This window comes from Thunnus albacares, chromosome 15 (assembly GCF_914725855.1).
Source record: "Thunnus albacares chromosome 15, fThuAlb1.1, whole genome shotgun sequence".
Lineage (NCBI taxonomy): Eukaryota > Metazoa > Chordata > Actinopteri > Scombriformes > Scombridae > Thunnus > Thunnus albacares.
In genome coordinates this window covers 3,344,775-3,357,751 of record NC_058120.1, presented here as the reverse complement: position 1 = coordinate 3,357,751, position 12,977 = coordinate 3,344,775, and the positions used below count along the sequence as shown (strand labels likewise).

The 12,977-nt window shown below is 39.4% G+C and overlaps 1 protein-coding gene across 1 annotated transcript in view; it reads left to right on the top strand.

Moving 5' to 3' along the window:
- The first annotated feature begins 337 nt into the window (after positions 1-337).
- The window catches only part of si:dkey-288a3.2 (protein phosphatase 1 regulatory subunit 37), a 66,349-nt gene continuing 53,709 nt past the window's right edge, over positions 338-12,977 (top strand). Inside the window, exons 1-2 of the mRNA XM_044375447.1 lie at positions 338-503; positions 1,295-1,395. Coding sequence (XP_044231382.1) covers positions 338-503; positions 1,295-1,395 — 267 coding nt within the window. The remainder of the gene's footprint in view (positions 504-1,294; positions 1,396-12,977) is intronic.

Below are 12,977 nucleotides of genomic sequence, written 5' to 3'. Positions count from 1 at the left end.
GAATGTGTCATTTGATACAAACATATTGGGTTTCACTCGCAACCCTGTGCACAACTCATGAATAAGATATTGTTCCTTTAGTGTCTTGTCTTTCCAAGGGCCACAGAGTGGAAAGAACGGCATCCAATAGAGCCAACCCAACAACTGTTTGTACATCAACTGTTGCACGCTCTTCTCCCTCTTTAAATTAGCATTACTTCCATAACTGTTGCCATGGCTCCACGGACAAGATAGGCTGTGGAGGTTGTTGACATGTTGAGTTTCATGCTGGAAGTGAACTGAACCTTTGCTTTCAAATTCCAACTGACAGCTCCATGGTGGACTCCTACACTGAGGGATGACCCGCTGTAGTGACAAAGAAAATGATGAGCAGAGTGATGATGGAGCAGAAAAACCCAGCAAGAACCAGAAGAAGAGAAGTAAAGGAGGAAAGCATGTGTCTTTCCCCCCTGATGAACAGATAGTGTCCGGCTTTGCCGAGCACAGCAACACTGACAGAAAGGGTAAGCTGTTGTTTTATTGTATCTGCTTCATCTGCTCTACTTCAATATAAGTGGTGAGATTTTACACCATGATGCCATTTTGGTGACTTTTGGTCAATCAAATTAAAGTTTTTCACTTGACTTTGTGAGTTAATTCTCCATATCATGTCACACATTGATTTAACAGAAACAAGATTAGGTCAAAACCTATATGGCTGGACCGTGTATGGTCAATGTGTGAAATTGTGTGTTACAGGTACTCCAACTCAACAGATCCTCTTTTTAGATGTCATTCTTGCATTATTAAGTGAAAAATAATAGGATTTGATGTTCATTCAATCCTTTTAGTTATAATTTGAATAACTGGTACTTTTGGCCTGAACTCACAGCTGAAACCAGACTCTAAAAGACTATCCAGGTCATCTTTGTGTTATCATATTTAAAAAATACTGGATTCAAAACATATGAAATGCAATCCAGCTTTTGAATGAGACACAAAGATCAAAGTTTTGACATGTTACAGTCTTTATAATCCATCACATCTGGAATTTCTGATGTCATCAGGCTGTGGTTGATAAATGTAGATGCCTGATCGGCTGATTTATTGTTCAGACAGACATTTATGTCCTTCTCACTTCTCATTGATTGCTGTCTTCCCTGTGGAACACCCCCCTCACACACACACACACACAGTACAACACAGTTTACCGTATGGCATTTGCAAACCCCTTAAGCACTTGTGAGTGGTTGCTGGTGGCTCACTGGGATGAAGAGACATTAAAGCAGTAAACGAATGTGTTCTTCTGTTTTAGCTGACAGCTGCCTCACCTTGACAGAGGTAACGGTGGCCTACCAGCAGAGCTGCAGCAAACACCAGGTCCAACCCAGAGCACACATCCTGCACCAGCTTCAGGTACTGTACGCTGATTTACATATCAATGCTAGTCCTTGTACATGTCAATCAAACAGCAGGAGGCAAGACTTCTGTTGGATTTACTGCTGAAGTTTGAGTTTCTGTAGCTGGTGCTCTGTTTGTTTAGCCATGGTGACTATCATAACTCATTCATCATCCAACATTGTGCCAAAATGTGTCTCCCTGAGGAAGTAATCATGGTAAATATTAAAAGTTTAAAGAACGTCTCAGACTGTTATGATGATGTGGTGGTGCACAATGAATGATCCTGATAGTCAGTGAAAACACAGAAGTCACTTTGTGTGTGTATGTGTGTGTGTGCATACTCCATCACATTGTGGGGACTTGCCTCCCTTTTGGGGACATAGTCCCCATAACATAAATCAGTACATCAATGGTGAAGACTTGGTTTCAGGTTAAGGTTTAGGGTAAGGTTTAGGGTTAGGGTAAGTCCATTTTTAGTTTTAGACCTTGGGAATGAGGACATTTTTGGAGATTGAGGACATTTTGGCCAGTCCCCACTTTGGGATAGTGTGTGTGTGTGTGTGTGTGTGTCCGCTGCTTCCTTCCTTCCCTCCCCAGTCTTTTGTTGCCCTCTCACTGGATATTAGCTATCGTCAGTCTCAAACTTGTTTCCAAGGTGCTTTGACTACAAGTGTATCTTGTTTTTGGACATCAACATCATTCAAACACAAGGTCAAGATATGTCTTAGAACCGGTCAAACTAGATGGCAGATGGTACTCACAACTTACTCACTTGGAGGTATTGCTTCATGTTAAAGAGAAATAAGCAAAAATTGTATGAGATATTGGTGTGGTAGGTTGTGAAATAGTGAATGATCTACTTCACTACACAGTGAACATCACTACATGTAGGTCCAACGCGGCACTGGGTAATAATTTCACTGTTTGCCTTCGTTTTCTCTGCAAGAAAACTTTGTCTAACCTGGTCCTATACTTGTTACTGCGTTAAAAAATCTCACCAATAAACCTGGTGACTAAAATAAACCATAGTTTTCCTTTAAGTTGTGCTTTGTTAATGTGAAAAGCTCTCTTCTATTTTAATTTCCCCTAGTTTGATTCTACTAAATATGATTTTTACTATTAATCTGAACTAAATGAAATGTACAAGGGTATACTCACCACTGCATCCATGCATTTTAGGCTAATGTGAAGTGTCTTGCAGTTACAAACTTTCATTATTACCAATGAAAATAAGTTTCATTCCAACATTGACAACAGATCCTCATGCTAGAGGTCTAAACTCCAACAGAGATGAAACCTGCTCCAGCAAAATGAAATATCGCTTTAAAACAAGTGTGTGTCACCCTGCTCTTATATGCGGCATCAGCAACTCTGCTCTGCACAATAACTGCCCTGCAATGCTATTACAGCGCTCCCAAAATGGATCAATATCCACACTATATAACCTGGTGCAAGATCAAAAGAAATGAGACACTCAAACCCTGCACACTGTCAGAGCATATCTGACAGCACACTCAAGGTTTTATTAAAAATACTTCTTTTCATGTAACAGTACAATCTTACACACACACATACTATAAAAGCTTACTTTGGAGTTCCAACATATACAGCACTGTATGTAAACACACACACTCGCTCTGACACAGTGAGAAAGTATGCACACACTAAAATCCCTTGGATAATTTGAATCATTTCCTTCCATCAGCCTCAATCAAGCTTATTGCTGCAAAGCGCTAACAGCATCTCCTCTCCAAACAAGAGGCTAAGAGCAGGTTAACTGCCGTGCAGGGCTGAAGTTAGTGTGAATGCAAATAATCGCACAGCTGTAAACATCAGCACACACACATGCATAATGGTGCATGACACTTTGTTGATATTGAATAGGGGTAGGCGATTATTAAATTACAAATATTTACCATAGGAGCGATTTACTGTGTTCTTCCTGCAATTCAGTCTCTCAGTGTTCAACAAAAATGTACATTTACTGTATGTGTAACATAGAAAAGTGCTTGTTTTGATAGAAAAGACTTATTTTTGTCTCAGAAAATATTATAATTACTAGTAATTATTAGCTGAGTTATTCTGGGTAAGTCATTATTTTAAAGATTAAAGCTGTGTTCAGACTGACAAACGTGTATTCTACCTAAACTGTTTGGTACAGGAAGTTTGGTTCAGTTAGTGACTTTCTTCATTATGTACACCCTATAAATGTAATAATTACTGTTGAATTAGTTTAATGCTAACTTGAGTCAAGTTTTTTTTATTAAATAACTATTTGGCACATTTCATGCCTCTTTTAGACAACAACAGTGGAGCGATGACAGAAAATGAGGTAGAGAGAGATGCTGCAAAGATCTAATAGAGGACATTGCAGTTCATAGTCTGTGTCTTAACCGCGGTTAGGTCGATGTCTTAGCACATGCTAAGACACCAAGTATGCGTTTAGTGTCACATACATTTCAAAATGCTTTTGCTCTGGAACACTTTTTGTCTGTTAGCTAGCCAATGCTACTGAGGCTAGCCCCTTGATGCATAGCTAATATGATGACCGTAAATATGAAACTAGAGCTGGAAGAGACTCAAACTGTAGATTTATTGTTATGCCCTTAATAGGCACCACTGGCTGCGGCAAACAACAAAACAAAAGAATACACGGCCATCCAGCAAGTTGAACTTAGCTCAACTTTTGCTGCAGCACAATGTGGTCTCATCTAGCAAGGTGCTGTGTTGCCCAATCAGATACATGCAAGTAGATTACTTTGTAACATTAACTGGGGAATTAAATGATTGCCAGAATTGTGACAATATTCTAGAGTTTTAAAAGCCTATTATAAACCCCTGTGCAGTGTTTTGGCATCTTAAAATCCTTCAGACTCCTGGATTTATATTACTCAGACTGGCCTTCCTGGATCGTACTTCATCTCACTGGTACCTAAAGCAATGCACCCACATAGACTGTTGTTTTATTTTAATGTAGTGCTGTTTTAGGTCTGAATGCCCAGCAAGGTCACTCTTATGACTCAAACACTGGAGATGTGAAAAAAAGATGCCGTTCATTGTGAACTGAACCTTAGAAAACATGCTCATGCTGCCCAGTGCAACTCAAAGGCTACATCACATACAAATCCAATTGTATTTTTGCCTCCAAGTGACTCAGATCAGATTTTTTTTCACTGAAGTGTGAACAAGCCAAATCAGATTTTTTTCATATCAGATCTGGGCCACTTGCATATGTTGTCCTACGTCTGATTTATATCTGATCTCTGGCTGTGCGACCACTGCCAGAATGGTCAGATAGGAATTCATGTGGATTTTTTAACATCTCACTTCTCTGCACATATCGCCTGTCGTCATCATTCAGTGTCGGCACCTCACAGACCAGGAAAAGATAAAGATTGAGGAGAGCAACAACAGCGGCGGGGGTCAATGGAGAGATGAAGATGTTTCAAAATTTCATGAAGAAGCTTCTATTCAAGCCAAACTGGAAGGAATTCATTGTAACCGAATGCTAATCATGTTATTGTTGTTAGTCTGTTTTTTTATCGTTGTGACATGCGGGTCACATTTCTATTAAATCTGTGCATGAGTGGCAGTTTAGGACTTCAAAGGTGTTCACACTGGAGCCAGATACATGTCACTTACAAACATGAATGTGAACCATCAGCACAAAAAGATCAGATCTGACTAAGAAATCAGAATTGAACATTAAGGCCTGCAATATGAACATAGCCAAGGACTTTATGCACATGTCCTCTGACCTGCAATTCCATTGTGAAACAGAGACACGTAGTCAGTTTTCATTATAGTTTTCTGCTCTACTCAACTATGTAAAACAATTTTAAACAAAACGGAGGAAAAAGCTGATTGTTGCAGTCAATGGTTTCCTACTTCTCTATGATAGAATGACTGGAATCAGACTATTTCATAGTGTGGCGGTACAGTGGCAACTTGAAAAAAATACCTGTCCAATCAGAGCACAACTAAATGATGTGCTCAACACAAACACACGCAAAATCTGCAGGCTTATAAGAATCAGTGTGAAAAAGGAATAACAGAGTAGTTTTGGGAGAAAAAAAAAACACATCTGACTGTTTTTATTCTCTCTTTACAATGAAAAATGGATGACATATCTATATGGGCAGATGTATCAGGGCTTTTTATTATGCATAAGTGGTGCTGGTATTGGAAATCCCCTATCAATCTATACTTTTAAACACACACATCGCACTCGCATAAACTCAAGCGCGAGCATAAAAATACTGAACGCTTTCCTCTGTCTCCGTAACTCTCTCCCTCCTTCTCTCTCCCTCTCCAATAAAATAAACTCACTTATTCTCTCTTAGCCACACTTGAAACACACAGTCTGCCATTTATAATTCATTTTATGTACATACTTACTTTACTTGGACCAGCCATGTTAAAGCCCCCCCCCCCCCCCCTCGCATAAATTTCACTTGAGATCAAGGGGAATTATTTGTGGAAAATTAGAGACTTAGCAGTGCTTACATTAAGCATACAGCCACCGTATTATCTCTGAGGTGCTAATGAACCCAGTTGCATTCAAAATGAATGTAGGTGGTCCTCCTGAAAGAGTAAAATATGTATGGTTAAGCATTAGCTAAGAGGGGCAATATTTAGACCAAAAGGGCTGCATGCGAATGAATCCATAATAAGACGATGCAAAACGAAAAGACGAACGCCTAAAGAGCAAATTTATTAAATTAGGTCTTTTCAGGCGAGGGGCGATTCCCCCGAGGACAGGCATTGAAGACTATTTAAAGCTTTTTTCATTGCACCCTTGGGCCCCTTTGCACTCCTTTGAAATGTTGTAAGTGGATAAAACAGCATTGCTGTTGGTGACATCTTCATAGGAGTGGTAAACAATAATAGGTTGGAGCCAGCGGGGTCCAAGGCCGCCATGCTTAAACTCTCTGATTTCACTGTGCAAACTGTGAAGTCTGCGTCTCTCTCTCCGCTCCGTGTTTGTGTCTGGCTCGCTCTGTGATTAGAAATGTAATTGAGATGATCAAGCTCCAACTCTACATGACTGTTTTTTGGCACGAGGGAAAAAGCTCAACCGCGGTGATTTATATTCAAATAGAGAAATAAGTGTGAAGCACATTAGGAGATGATACAGGTGGTACTGTAAGGTCGGTTTCTTGGTTCAACTTTCCCTGGGGAGAGAGGGTTATGTTATGTGTTTATCCATATATATACAGCGTTATTAAGTCACAGTTTGAGTCTTTGCACAGCGCACGTATTGCATCATTTCCTGCTAATATAAAACCATATCCTATGTTGATTTCTTGTAAGAATAAGATAAACTGTAAGAAGATTAGTATATAACATATTGTATACATTTAGTATATAGTATAAAAACTGGGACTGAGCTATGGGATTAGTTTTTTTTGCCCTGGGTATTGCCTTTAAGGCTTCTAGCAACTGACTGGTGGAGCTTGCTGCAACTGTGTGCAGCCTAATATAAAGATCTGCACACGAGTAAGAGCTGAAAAACCTTCTGTTTCTTCCTTTGCACACTTACAATATGTGTAATTCTACCAAAATGATACTAGAATTGAACATCAACCAAAGATGAGGCAATAAAGGTCAGTGCTCTTTGTAGTAAAGATGGAAATGATACGTTATCATCAGGTCGCTATCAATCGAACTAACCGTGAGTTTAAATAGGTTTGTGTATTGATAATGTAGAAATGTACATATATGTATCATTATTACTGTATGGAAAGCTGAACACAGATTTATCATCTTCACCAAACTGTTATTTTATGTTTGTTTTGTTCATACTGTACGTAGCACATTAACCATCATATTCATCTGAATGAAACTGGACAACAAAAATCCATTTTTAGTTGAAATCATAGCAGAATTTTTTCCCCCTTAAGTCAAATAACAGAAGTTTCATTTGACATCATTTAGCAAACATAATTATTATTTTTTTTTCATGAAATCACAACAGAAATCTTAAAGAATGTGTTTTTTTTTTTAGCCTGATTCTGGCACAGCTTCAGCAGCAGTCTTGCTTATCACAGCTTGCTCTCCTCCTTCACAAATGAATGGAAATTAATTATCCTCCCAGAATTTAGATCTCATGCATCAGCTTGTTGAATAGATAAACAGATCAGCTCAATATTCCTTCTCCCCCTAATGTGCTGAGGGTTATTTATTGATAGATTTGTTTCAGTTTACAGAGAGAGAAAAAAAAAACTGTTGTTTCTAGGTTTGAAGAGAAGTATTTTCCAACCCTCCAAACACAAAAGGATTCCAAATCAAGCAAACGCAATCTATTGAGTTTGTATTCTTTCTGTGATGTTTGGAGAATAAGCTCGGAATTAGTTGCATGTTGGCAAATCTTCTAATGAATAGCTTAGTGGTTGTTTCCCTTGCAGATTATTCAGTTGAGTGGACTGAAGAGAAATCAATTACCACAACTTAACTTTCACTATTTATCCCACAGCTAAGGAAAAAATGGCCCTACATGACAATGTGCCTCTCTTAAATTCATAGGGTCAGATTCAATTCCCAGAAATGTTATTTTCCCGGGATAAATCCCTCGGAGGAGGAGGAGAGGAGGAGGAGGAGGAGGAGGAGGGTGGGGGGAGAATAGAGAGAATCCCTCCAGAAATGAAAAGACAAGAGAAAATCTGTTTTTACAGACCACCGCTGCTTTCTCAGCTCTTTTGATTAGCATTAATGTTGCACTGCGGAAGTCTGCCGGCACAACTGTTATAGCTCCACACACACACACACACACAAGTTTGTGCAGCTATCCTTGTTAGGACATTGCATTGACTTCCATTCATTCCAGCCCAAACCTTAACCATAACCAATTCATGCCTAACCCTAACCCCTAACTATGATCTAAGAAATGAGGTTTAGTCTCATTAGGACCAGGCTTTGGTCCCCATGAGGACTACTGGTCCTGACAAGGTTGGTGTTTATACAAGCAAAGGTCCCAGTGAGGTAACAAAAACGCGTACACACACACACACAGAAAGCTATATCTCTCCCTGCCTGTGTAATTCTAAAGGGAACAGTCTTTTTTCTTTTAAATTAAATGCATGCTGATTGTTATTGCGGCGCCCCCCCCGTGTGTGTGGAATAGTCGGCAGCGAGGTAAATGTCACTAAGTGCCACACTATTTTCCTTGGTGGTTGTTAGCAGGTTCTGCATGCAAAATAAAAAGCGCAGAGAGGAGGAGGAGGAGGAGGAGGAGGAGAAGAAGGAGACGGTGGAGGGAGGGAGGAGGGAGGAGGAGGAGGTGGAGGAGTGTTCCTGCGTGCGTCTGAATGCGAGGGCTTATCAGGGAACAGCAGGGGGACCGGACATATGTCGCTCCTCTCATTACAGGCCGAGACGGCGATAACGGGGCGGTTAGTGGCGCATTTGAAATGGCGAACAGCGGCAGCCGCAGTGATCACATGGAAAAAGAGAAGCGGGGAGTATGGGTCGGGATGAGGATCACCACGGGACCTGCCGCTAACACACTCCAGTCTGTCATTCAGACGGCCTCGTACACACACACACACACACACACACTGACACTGACACTGTCTGCCACAACATGCTTTATTTAAAACACAGTGATTCTGGAGCCTTTTCATTGTAGTTTTACATGATTTTACTTTAACGCCGTTTGGGAAACAGCACGCCTAACTGAAAAAAGGATAAAACACGGTCTACATGTAAAAGAGTCTATTTTACATTCTTTGCCTCTAATTGAATTGGGAGCAGTTGCAGTTAAACTGAATGGCATGTGTGATGCACTATTGGTGGTGCACTATTAGGGTGAATTGAATTTGCATGGTTGGGTGGTCACACAAGTAATATGAGTGCTTTTGTAAGTGGGATAATATTACAGGCCTGGACTCACTGAGGGTTCATACAAGGGAGACGTTCTGTCACCGAAATGACCACATTTTTACCAAAAAAAAAAAAAGACCCAGTCAACACGTAAAGAATCTTTACAGCTGTCGTGCTCATGCATATGTAAATGATATGCTAATTGTGTGATTTTTTTGCCCACATTTTAATTGTTCACAGACGAGATTTCCCTCTCTTCACTTCATAACTCCCCCAAATGACTGTGTTTGAAGCACATACAATATAGGAGCCTTTCAATTCATTTAAAGGGTCAGTTCACCCAAATTGTAAAAAACATATTTCTTCACTTACCCTCGTAAGTCGTATGTAGTTGTGAAGATACTTTGGGGTTTTTTTTTGTCCAGGCTTTTATATCTGTCTCTAATGTGTTTGAATGGAATTTCATTTATACACAAAATCTGAGCATGGCTTTTGTCACTTTGGTCATGTGATGACACCAGGTGACATTTTTGTTTTCAAGTATGATATCTGGCGGAGGATCCACAGACAGGGTGAGGATGTCAGACAGTAGTGAGAGATGGACTAACACATTTCTGGCTTTGTTCTTTTCATTTGCTGAGACTAAGAATAATATAGACTAACTCCAGCTTTACCCCTAAAACACAATGTGCAATAAACAAATATAAAATAATGCTTAGATATCCCAGCATGCTTTGTGGACACGATAACTCATTTTTAGTTGGTTTATTCTGTTGAGACAATGTAGTGATATAACATATCAGTATCAATGCATGTGTTTTATATTTAATGTATGCATGCATATGAGCGTGTGTGTGTATGCGTGTGTATGTGCGCATATGCACATGCATGCATATATGCATACATGTACTGTATATGTATAGATATGCATTAATATAAGAGTATATTCCCAGGCTGTAGCCAGGGTTCTATAATATTACATAAGAAATATTAATATAATGTTCTTATACATATTTGCGGGTAACAATTTTGCTGTTTTACCTATTGATGATTGAGTTTCATTCTCTTTATTTTTTAAGTTTGTGTGTGTTGTGTGTTTCGAGGTAGTGCAAGACAGCCGTGTGATTTCCTCACATGTGATAAAGCACATGTGCCTGCAGGTGAATGTATCATGTGAGGAGGTGTTGTAAAGGTGACGTACTGATTTTAAATATGAAGTCGCTGAAAATATCACATCATCACATGATGAATGAACATATGCTTTACATATGAAGCTACATATACAATATCTAAAACTACTGTAATCAGCTTATAAACTGATAACAATATGTACGTTTTTTACTTGTAGAATGTTGTTACTAAAAAATCCCAAAGATGTGACCTCGGTGCTCTCAATGGTTGTTACCTACAACCTGTGTGTGTATATATATACACACATGTATATGTGTGTTAATGCATATCTAACTTATATTTATTGTCTAGACTGTGGAGCTTGTTCATACATTTTGTACATTGTGAGAAGGGTAGTTAGGTATAATAAACTGCAACTTCAGCCTACACCTCTTTGGTCACTGCTATAATCTCTGTTTGATTCATTATTTTGTGGTTGTGTGAGCACATGGGTGTATTTCTGCTTTCAGTTTATTATTGTTTACTTTAACTTGAAGAGCCGAGAGGATAGATGAAATTATATCAAATCAAATTAAACGCCTGTGCTGATGAACAGACCCTGGTGAGTCCCAGAACCCTTCAGCACAGGCTTCCTCACTCACACTGTTCATGGTAAAACAGGAAGGAAATGACGGATCTGATTTAGAATTCAGATTCACAAACATTACAAAAAGTGGCAATTTATTGTATCGGCCAGCTTGTTATTTAATCGACTGTTTTTTAATGATGATTTAACAGATTCTCACAAACAATTTGTATCAAATTCTAAAACTGTGTCTCACTCATCCCTGTATGTTTCCTCCCTCCCTCCTCCTGATGTAAAGGCCCATATAACTGGATAACAAAAAAAACTCACAGAAGATTCAGCTGAAAGTTAAATGTACATCACACCCAAACACACAGATCAGACTGATGCTGTACAACGTGCTGTTCACTCACACACACACACACACACACACACACACCCTTCCAGCCAAGCACTCACCACTCAGGCTTGAATGTGTACATTATTTTTGACATCAGCCATTTAAGGGGACAGTATATTTTACACAAAGTGGCATTAATTAAGTTGCTAAACGCAGGCTATCATGTATTTCAAAAACCCGCGCCGACCAACAAAGGTAATGACAGCGGGAAATACTCTGCAAGTCAATTAGAATTTTATGTACGTTTTTAGATCTTTCTCTTTTTTTTTTTTTTTTTTTAATGATAAATGAAGTTACTAATTTTGTCTGTGCTCTTTCTAGACACTGCAGCTTTAATTGCTAATTGTTAACAGCGAACGAATACATTTGCATATTAATTAGCTCCCAATTTACATTTTTAATTTGCTGCCTTCAAAGGGTGTGAGATAAAAGGTCGTGTTATTTTAAATAATTTATCCTTTATTGCAGAAAAGATGCTGAAAGGAAAATGTGGGGGTGATTTTTAACCCCTAAGAGCTCTGAAAAATGCACGTTAAAAATACATAAATGTATATATATATATATATATATATATATATATATATATATATATATATATATATATATATATATATATTTAGTTGTTTTGTTTTTTTGTCAGTTAATTAAATGGGCTAAGAAGAAAAATGGTGCACTCAAACAGTTTTTAATACAAAGCCACCGGGAGAGGCAGAGCAGCGGACGGTTGAGTGAAGAATAGTGAATGCACTAGAGATGACTTCTGTGGAAGTCAAGTTTGGAAACCAGATCCCCCCCCCCTCCTCCTCTCTCTCTCTCTCTCTCTCTTTTCCTGCTGCCTGTGTGTGTGTGAGAGAGAGAGAGAGAGTGTGAGTGTGTGTGTGTGCGAGGGAGGGAACGCGTTTCTTTTTTATCACTCCATTTTGTCCTCTCTCCCTCCTGACACATCAATTGATTTGGCAGCCGGCGCCTTCGGTTTCCGTCTTTCACCACGAGGCAGCGGCGAGCAGAGAGGGAACGAACAAGTTCAGAAATTCATTAAGATGAAAAACAGCCGCCACTGTATTTCTTGTGAGGAGGAGGAGGAGGAGGAGGAAGTGCTGCGTGTGTTTCTTTCTTTTTCTCTAGCTCTCTCTCTCTCTGTACATGTGTGTGTGTGTGTATTAGTGAGTGTGATACGGGTAGCCAGCCAGTTGTTCAGTACTTACTGAGTGTTGTTCATTAGCTCGGTGCCACAAACACACCAGTTTCACAAGCAGTCGCCGGCCGGACGTAAGCACAGAGTGACACTCTTTTATTTTTTTTGCTGCTGTTGTTGTGACAGACTTTTAAAAAAAAAAAATCAGAGGTGACATAAATGCATGCAAAGTTAGTGAAAGAGATAAATGGAGCAGGCTGGAAATAACTCCTCCAAAATAAAACTTTATTCCAGTTGGAAATTTTGAAACTTTTTTTTTTTTGATGATAAGCAGCTTCAAGCAACTCTGACTGCATACTCCCCACCCTGGTTGTACTTAACCCACCTCCCCTGCCCCCCCAGCACTGACCACTGACAAGTCTGTGTATTATCACCACGAGGCAACAGGAAGTCTTTTACACCCTCACACTGAAAAATAACGGTACACGTTGTAATATCTGATGAGATGCGGAGCTAAAGTGAGTATAATGGTGCAGTTTGGGGTG